Here is a 9,068-nt window from a genome sequence, read left to right on the forward strand (position 1 = left end):
AGTCCCCTCATATGCACCACACTTTTTTTTAATTGGATTTATTTTATTTATTTGAAAGACAGAGTTACAGAGAGAGGTAGAGACAGAGAGAGAGGTCTTCCATCTGCTCGTTCACTCCCCAGATGGCTGCAACAGCCAGAGTTGCTCCGATCTGAAGCCAGGAGTCAGGAGCTTCTTCCGGGTCTCCCACATGGGTGCAGGGGCCCAAGGACTTGAGTCATCCTCTACTGCTTTCCCAGGCCATAGCAGAGAGCTGGATTGGAAGAGGAGCAGCCAGGACTCAAACTGGTGTCCATATGAGATGCCAGCGCCTCAGGCCAGGGCTTTAACCCGCTGCGCCACAGTGCCAGCCCCACACTTGTTACAGGGAGGACCTCTGAGGGGAGGGCTCCAGCAGGTAGGGAGTGTAGACACAAATTGACCTTCATCTCTGTTTGTCCCCTTCTGGGGTGTTTGGATTACTTACAATAAGTATGTATCCTATCATAATTATCATGCTCATTTAAAACAAAAGAGTAGATTTATCCTCAGATCTGTTCGATAACACTAACCTTTTCAAAAATATGCTACACTGCATTTGGACTCCATGAGTTTAGAATGTGTCTTACCTATTCTACTACCAAGCCAGTTTTTTAAGAAGCACATTTTAAAATCTAGAGCCTGTGTAGTGTCACTATTCTAATTGTGTTTTATCAATATTTTCAGCAATGTCTTCAATGATCAGAAATCAAGAAAAGAGGATACAAAAAGTAAAAGACCAGGAAAAAATGCTACTAAAATGATGCGTTGCTTGCCTATTCTTTATGGAGGGATGATGCCTGATTAATTGTGGTGTTATTTATAATTAGTGCCCTGTGTACTTTTTTCTTTTTATGTAAAAATTAAATAAAAGATACCCTGTCCTGTAAGCTATTTTGAAATAAACTATTCTTGAATGCTCTTATAGTAAAACTTCAAATAATGCTAGATTTGGAAGTATTCAGACATTATAAGGTATTCATTTGTGTTAATTCCAGTGTATTGAAGTAACTGTGTTTTATTATACTTACTGGTCTTGAGACAATAGAGCCATTTTTTTCTGCTTTAAAAAATAAAAATCTTTGGTAGGAAAACTACTTTCCGAGGGAGGTGAAAGATGTGGGTAATGCCAAGGACAGAAGGACAAACTCCAGCATGACAGGGACTCCTCGGTGACCCTGAACTCGCTGTCTGTCCTGTCAACATCAGCAAAGGCGGACTGCAAAGCTTGGGGCTCCCACTCAAACCTGTAGAAGTTTCTCTGTTTGCACATTAAGAAAGAAAAGGATTTTGTTACTCTTTGGTAAATGGATAACTTCTGTATTGAATTGGTTGTCTTAATTCTCTAAAAAAAAATTTATGTATTTGAAAGGCACAGAGCTAGAGACACAAAGATAGATGCTCCGTTTGCTGGCTCACTCTCCACGTGACATGCCTGAAGCTGGGTGCCAGGAACACAACCCAGGTCTTCCCCAAGGGTGGCAGAGTCCCACCACTTGAGCCATCACCCACTGCCTCCCAGGGTACACATTAACGGGAAGCTGGAATCAGAGGGGAGCCTGGACTGGAAGCCAGGCACTCAGTGTGAGATGCAGCCATGCTACGCAGTGTCTCAACTAGCAGGCTAAACACCAGGCCAGACTTTAATACAGGAGAGGGTTTTGTAAGTGAACCAAGTACAATGAGACAAGAATAGACACAAAGATGGTTCAGTGATGCCAAAACATCAGTGACAATGTAGAGAGCTGGCTGCTCCCCCTCCAAAAGTGTGTGCAGAATTGTCACTGAGAAAAGTTGCCCAACAGAATACTGTTGCCCAGTCTCTCGCCCTGGCACCTGGTGTGGCGCCCACCCAGTTCTCACCTAGAGAATGTAGAATGAGCAGTACGTGGCCCCAACCTGCTAAAAGCACTTGTGGTTTGGTTATTCCTCCTCCAGGCTGCATGCAGAAGACAGGAGGGCCCAAGGGGCAGAGGGGAGCCTGGATTTCCACAAGGGGAGGTGCCCTCCGCTCAGGAGACCCAGTGCTGTCCCAGTTCTGGTGCTGCCGCCAGCAGGAGCCCTCACCAAGCAGGCCATCAACCCCAGTAGCCATGCTTGTTCGCACAAGAAAATCCTCACGTGCTCACTCTTGTGACCATGTTACATATCTCAGCACATCGGATTTCAAGTAATGGTTTTTAAAAACATGAAACTTAGGGGGCCAGCGCCGTAGCCCACTAGGCTAATCCTCCGCCTGCGGTGCCGGCATCCCATATTGGCGCTGGTTCTAGTCCCGGTTGCTCCTCTTATGGTCTAGCTCTCTGCTGTGGCCTGGGAAGGCAGTGGAAGATGGCCCAGGTGCTTGGGCCCCTGCACCTGTGTGGGAGACCAGGCGGAGGCACCTGGCTCCTGGCTTCGGGTTGGCATAGTTCCGGCCGTTGCAGCCATTTGGGGAGTGGACCAGCGGAGGGAAGATCTTTCTCTCTCTTACTGTCTGTTACTCTACCTGTCAAATAAATAAATAAAAATCTTTTTAAAAAAACACAAAACTTAATTGTACATTGCAATTCTGTGTGCTTTACTGAAAGATAAATGATAAAATGGCTAGGGATTAGGTTCTAAGTAGATGTTTTACATTTAATTCTACCTCATGAGGATGCTTGGGCATTCTGTGCGGTGATGGTAAATGCCTTCTCAGACCACAACTGGTGCAATATCAAGTTTATTGTGAAGTAGGTGAGCAGAATTATGAACTTAGCATAAAAGTGCTGTGAGCCCAAAACTGTCAGATGTAGTCTTTATGTACTTTGTAATGCTATTTTCAGTTGTTTAGTTGTTCTTGTCAGCAGAGTATTTAAGACCAGGAATAAACACAGTTTTGCTACTAGATGGTATTAAAGACTGTTTTAACATGTAAGACTTCATTTAAGGGGTGAGCATTTGGCTGGCAGATAAGGTGCTGGCCGAGATACCTGCACCCAGTATCGGAGCGCCTGGGTTTAAAGCTTGCCTTCGCTCCGAACTCCAGCTTCCTACTCACATAGACCATGGGCACAGTGAACATGGCTGCAGTAGCTGGGTCCCTTGATTGAGTTCCTCCCAGCTCCTGGCCTTTGGGAGCATTTGGGAAGTTAAGCGGATGGGAACACTTCCTCTACCTCCCGTGCTGGCTCGCTGGCTTTCTGTCTCAAAAAATAAGTAAGTAAATGTGGCTCAGTCGGTCAGGCTGCTACCTGTGACCCCAGCATCCCGAATAGAGTGCCAGTTTGGGTCCTGACTGTTCTGCTTCTGATCCAGCTCCCCGCTAATGCACCTGGGAAAGCAGTAGCAAGCACACAGGAGACTGGGGTGGAGTTCTTGGCTCCTGATTTCAGCCCATACCAGACCTGGCCATTTGGGGAATGAACAGCAGATGGAAGACCTTTCTCTTCTCCCAGGCCCCCACTATGCCTTTCAAGTGCAAGTATACTGAATTTCCTTCCAAGCAAAGGTAACATTTTAAGAGAAAGAGAGAAATACTCTAAACTTCTTCTCCAAAGGTAGGAGAAAACTGCATCCCTCATGTCTTCTGTACATTATGGTGTTTGCTTTTTTCTGTGTCTGTTGTTAATGGAGGAAAATATTATTTTGCATCCAGGCTATTGTGTTACTAAGATTTAGACAGATAATTGAGACACTTAATAAAGATATTAAAGCTCAGGTTTTCTTATTTATTCACTTACAACAAGTTAAATATATTTATTTCCTCTCAAGGCAGGGTTGTCCTTTACCACCGTCCTGTATAAACGCATTACCCAAGATAGGTACTGGTGTGAAAGGAGAGGGAAGGGGTGACTGGCAAAACAGTTGCTGCAGGGCCGCCACCTGCTGAGGCCTGGTGGGAGAGCAGAGGCGTGGCAGACAGGTGGTCCTGGAAGGTCTCCTGCAGTGAGCTGTACCCATACCCCCCAGTCTGCTAAGGGGGGTCATTCAGGCCCCCTCCCCATTCAGCCCACACCCATGTCCCCTTCCCCATGGGCTGCTCCCGTGACTGACAGCCAGGATGACCTGCTGAGGCCCCTTGTGTGCACAGCAGCCGTAGACCACCAAGACAGAGACACACTCGCTGCCTTTAGAACCGCACCTGGAAGAACCCCACGGAAATCTCACAGCATCATCTCACCTCCTCGCTAACCACATCTCCTGACCAGATGGTTTCTGATCATCTTTCCACAGGTGCTCACTAATTTTATACATAAAATGTGCTGTAGTGAAGAGAATTTCTTCAGTTGTATGGAGAGGAAATCGGCTATTTTTTAATGTAATGGATTTTACTTCTTTGGTCGGAGAAATCACTTAAGGCTGCAGTCTGAACTCTTGACCACTGGTCAGATTTTGTGCTCCGTGACCACAGTCCACACTTGAAGCTTAGCCAGGTCACCCCCCACCCCAGAGAGGATCAAGGCCTAAAGAAATGACAGATCAGCACAAATCCATCAGTCCTGTGGGGACAGGGGGGAGTCCATCTTGCCTGGAAGCATCATCTGCATATACATACAATTTCTACACTAGCAAGTCTGAAACAACTCCAATGGCTAAGTCTGGAGTCATGCAGCTTTTATTATCTTAAATTATTCAGTGTGCCCCACAGTCTCAGCCTTCGCCACCTTGTGCCACTGCATCTCATACTCTGCAAACTCACTCAGTGAACTCCCCACCACCCATGAACCACTTGATCCTCACGGCCGGTCTCCAGGACTCTATTACTGCATTCTTCCCAGCGAGTAACTCCCCCGTTCTCCACCAGCACAAACTTCCACTGCACCACCGTATCTGCCGGCAGGCAAACAGAATGAGACCAGAAGCCGTCCTTGTTACGGTGGAGTGGGATGTACGTGTTCCAGCTCCCAAGACGCTCGTGGTCTCCGGTTACTGCAATGAACGCCACGTCGGTGCCCGTCACATAATGGACCTGGAACCTGACGCTAACTTGCCGGGACTCTGCAGACTTGGCCGCTGCCCATCCTGGTTTCCCATCCACTTCTCGACCCCTTGCTTCCACAAGAAAGTTTCTGGCACCGTCCATTCCCTGTTTTAGGCTACCACCCAAGCCAGCATCCCCCCAGGAGGAGTGCCTAGACACCCCCTGGCTGTCCGGTTGTGCGAGGCCCACTTCTTGGGCCCTGTCCACCCGCGGCCTGCTAGAAGGCAGTTCCTCTCCGGCCCCAGCCAGTGCCTCTCGTCCTTTTTGGAGTCCCCATTCCCCTCTGGGAGACTCCAGACTTTCACTTCTGGACGCTTCAGAGGAACTTCTGGAGTGAGCGCTTGCAGAACTGGCCGGGGCTCCCGCATCTGCCACGTGCCCAGAAGGGCTGTGCTCTCTGGCATCTCTGCTGGGGTTCTGCAGTGGCCGGGCTGCTTCCTGCAGCTTCCCAAGGTCTTTGGTCTCAGAAATCAAGCGTCCATTGCTTTCTTGAGGATGCTCTAAGAAACAAAAAGAATGTAGCAGTGTTAGCTCATGGAGAAGAGACTGTCACTGCAGGCGTTACTCCTATCTGCAGTTCTCAGAATTCCTGCTTAATGAAATCCAGTACTTAATGCCCCTGTATAATCCCAACTCTAAGAATCCGCATGCATGCCCCACACTAAAATGCACCCACAGGAGTGTCAGTGCACCAGCCCTAAAGTGTAAATGAAGTGGCAAGCTGTAAAGACAGAAGTGTAACCCTGCCGTGGTCCTCAGTCTCCCACAGTACAGGCCATGATGGCATTCAGCCAAGTCCCAGTGCTTGGCTCCGATCATCAAAACGTGTCACGTAGAGACAGGTGTTCAAAGACACCCACCTCTCAGGTCTGAGCACCTGACTCCAGCTTCCTGCTGATGCAGAGCCTGGGAGGCAATGGTGATGGCTCAAGTGCTTGGGTCCTTGCCCCTCAGAGGGGAGACCGGAACAGGGCTCCCAGCTCCCAGCTTTGCCCACCCCACCTGCACCTCGTGGGCATATAGGGAGTGAGCCATAGTACAGGAGCTGTCTCTGCCAGTTTCCCTTTTTCAAATAAGATTTTAGAAGCTTCTTTGAAAAAAAAAAAAAAGTCCAGCGGGGGCGGGGCAAAAAGCTGCACAACACCCGGACACATTAGAATGTACGTGTCCTCCCAGGGGTAGCACGGGTCTGCTGTCACAGACGGCAGGGGCAGGGGTGGGGGATACGGTGCATCCTGGGGGACGGCATCAGGAACCCCAACACAACAGGGCCTTATGTCCCCTCCACTGTACACGCTGTGGATGTTCTTAGGCCCCTTCAGACCCAGCTCTCCCCTAGACGGCCTCGTTGGCAATCCAAAGAGCCCCCTGCAAGGTAGCAAATTCCAGAATCATACAGTCAGGGAGAGTAGTCTTGTTTTATTTCGTCCCTGTTCAATGGTGGGGCTAGTGGGGACACAAGAGCAAATGGTACTCAAAATTCCCAATTTTTCAACCTAAAACATGAGGCTGGCCTCTCTCCTCATCACAACCAGGGCTGAGAGGCGCAAGGGCCGGTCTCCACCAGGCGACACGGGAACGCACTCCTCTGGAAGGAAGCTCGCAGGTGTCACTTCACCATGAGGCTGCAGTCCCGGCCGGGCAGCTCGCCAGGGACGGCTCTGGAAAGCGAGGCTTTCCGCCAGCGCTCCCTCCTTGCCCAGCCTGCGGTCTTCTGAAATGCGGCCGTGTCACCCTAAATGTCAATTGACTGCACGGAGTCCCCCCCTTAAGGAGTGGCTTCCCAGGGGGTGAAGCCCCCTGCGCTGCTGAGCGAGCAGGGAGCGCGCCCATGCTTCTGAATTGGGCGCCTGCACGGCCAAAGTCCACCCTGAACTTTGCTGGCCCCAGAGAAGCGTCCAGAGAACAGGAGGCGCTCACAGCACGGGTGTTCCCAAACCCAGCCCTCCCGGGGGAAGCGGGATCGGAGCAAGCGAGGCTGCGGGGCTGGGACTGAGAAAACGTCCCTGCTCGGACAGAGGCTGGTGGGGCCCCCTAAGCTCCCACCGGCCTCTCTCGAGGCCAGGGAAGGGGCGCCGCGGCTGCAGCCGCCCGCACTGCGCCAAGCGGGCCAGCTGGAGGGGCAGGAGCGCCGAGGCAGGCGGGGCGCGGCCCTGGGAGCTTCGGCCGGGGCGTCTCCAAGGCCTCCTTGGAGCGCTGGAACCTGGCGGGGCGCGGGAAGGGTCCAGCTCGTGGGTGGGGTCGGGCCGCCAGGAAAGCGCCAGGTGGGCTTCTTAGATGCCCTGCCCCACCCAGGCCAAGTTCAAAGCCCCCGCAGAGTTGCTCTCCAGGTCCGGGCGGGACGAATACCTGGTTTGGTGCCCAGCTTGGAGGGGCTCCGTCCGCCGCCGCCTCCCTGCCCTTCTGCGCGAGTCGCAGCCTCCCCGGCAGAGGCGTCTTTCTGCTCCGCGTCCTCGGGGCCGCCCCGCAGCAGCCACACGAAAAGCGCCCCGGCCAGACCTCCTCCGACCAGCAGGGCGGACCAGACAGCGCCCATGGCTGCGGGAGACGACGGGCGGCGGCCGGCCCCGGGCGCAGGTCTCGAAGGCAGGGCCACACCTACCCTGGCCGCCCCGGCCTTTTACGGCTCCTCGCCGGCCCTCCAGCGCCCAGCCCAGCCCTCGGCGACTCGCGCTCAACTTTCCGCGCCCCGCCCACTGCCCGCCCCACTCCGCCGCAGCCGCGGGTTCCGGCCCGGCGGGGACGCGAGCGCGCCGCCCCGCGTGTGCACGACGACCACGCGCAGCCGGGCCCTGCCACGGGCCGGCCCCCGCAGGTGGGCGCCGCCTCCCCCGTGCGTGGGAGGCCGGGAACCCCCGGGGGACCCCGCTACCTGCGCTGGGCCTCCCCGGCCTCCGCCTCGCCCCGCTGCCCGACTGGACCGGACCGGCCGGGCCGTGGGCCGTTCGGGCTGCAAAAGCCAGTCCTCTCAGCCTCATTCAGGCCTGGCTTCCGCCTCGGCCTCTGTGTGGCCTGCGGGAGCTGCCATGGCTGTGCCCACGGAGCTGAGCTGGCTGTAGACCAGGTTCAAGCGCGAACCAACGAGATGAATGAAAAGAGCCACCCTTTGTGAGGGTTCGTGCGCATTCACGTTGTTCCTCGCACAGCCACAACGTGTTGATAAAGACACTCCTGGGGACCACAGGGAGGAAACGGAGAAACACGTGGGCGGTAGCCCTCCAGGAGCCCCGAAGGAGGACGAGGAGGGAGACGCACGCAGCATCATCCTCAGATGCTGCATCTACCCGACGTCCTGCCCACCACGGGCCTGCCCAGCGCACGCCTCTAACTTCACTAACAAGGAGTCCATCTTAGGCCATTGCTGATTGGTTCTGCGCATGCGCCTCCCTTCCCTATGGTGCATGAGCGCCATGTTAGGCCACTGCTGATTGGTTCCTGGCCGAACCAATCACATTCAGGCTTCGATGACTCCCTGATTGGGTCACCTAGAATACCGCATTAGCATACAGCTCAACTAATCATGTGAACTTCCTCCTTCAGAACCTCGTTAGACAGGAACCAGGCCGGCCTGAGAGGGGACTGAGGGTACGGAGGCCTTCTGGGCGGTAGTTTGGGGCAGGTTGCCCCTTCTCGCCGGGCGGGGCCTGGAGCCGGAGACCTTCCTTTGCTTCTTTCAGTAAACATGCCTTGCTGGGCTCACTGCTTGCTTGTCCTTGTAGCTCATTCTTCATGGTCACGAGACACACAGCAACGCTCCCTGAGGAGTCAGGCAGAGAGGGGGCACCGAGACCGTGCGGCCTTGCGGTTGGTAGAGGGTCTGGCGAAGAAAGACCCTGCCGCGTTTCGTGGCGACGAGCCGAAGCGCCAGGCAACTAAAGGGGCAGCCTGCGCCTGCCGCGCTGCGAGCTGAGAAGTGTCCACATTTCCATCCGAACTCACTCCTGGCGTCCAGAAGGCATCGCCCCGACCTGGAACCGTAGATCCCCGGGTTCTGCTCTGCAGCCCTGCCTGCCATTGCGCCTGACCTCCCACATCCCGCCGCCGGAGCCTCACCTGGCAAAGCCGCGCCCCCAGGGGGTGGTCGCCTTAAGGCCCCCGCTGGTGG

At 54.0% G+C, this 9,068-nt stretch overlaps 2 protein-coding genes across 7 annotated transcripts in view; one reads left to right on the top strand and one right to left on the bottom strand.

Moving 5' to 3' along the window:
- The window catches only part of CCDC158 (coiled-coil domain containing 158), an 89,458-nt gene extending 84,114 nt beyond the window's left edge, over positions 1-5,344 (top strand). For all 6 annotated transcript variants that reach the window (XM_051819665.3, XM_051819664.3, XM_051819666.3 and 3 more), the window contains one exon: positions 706-5,344. In XM_051819665.3, coding sequence (XP_051675625.3) covers positions 706-782 — 77 coding nt within the window. In that variant the 3' untranslated portion in view covers positions 783-5,344. The remainder of the gene's footprint in view (positions 1-705) is intronic.
- Positions 3,682-7,559, bottom strand: STBD1 (starch binding domain 1). The gene is made up of 2 exons (XM_002717103.6): positions 7,313-7,559; positions 3,682-5,463 (listed from the first exon to the last, which is right to left on the bottom strand). Exons 1-2 carry the CDS (start codon positions 7,497-7,499, stop codon positions 4,682-4,684), a joined length of 969 nt encoding a protein of 322 aa, XP_002717149.3. The 5' UTR covers positions 7,500-7,559; the 3' UTR covers positions 3,682-4,681.
- Positions 7,560-9,068: the final 1,509 nt, after the last annotated feature.

This window comes from Oryctolagus cuniculus, chromosome 8 (genome assembly GCF_051225735.1).
Source record: "Oryctolagus cuniculus isolate XC-2025 breed Fujian yellow rabbit chromosome 8, ASM5122573v1, whole genome shotgun sequence".
Taxonomy (NCBI): Eukaryota; Metazoa; Chordata; class Mammalia; order Lagomorpha; family Leporidae; genus Oryctolagus; species Oryctolagus cuniculus.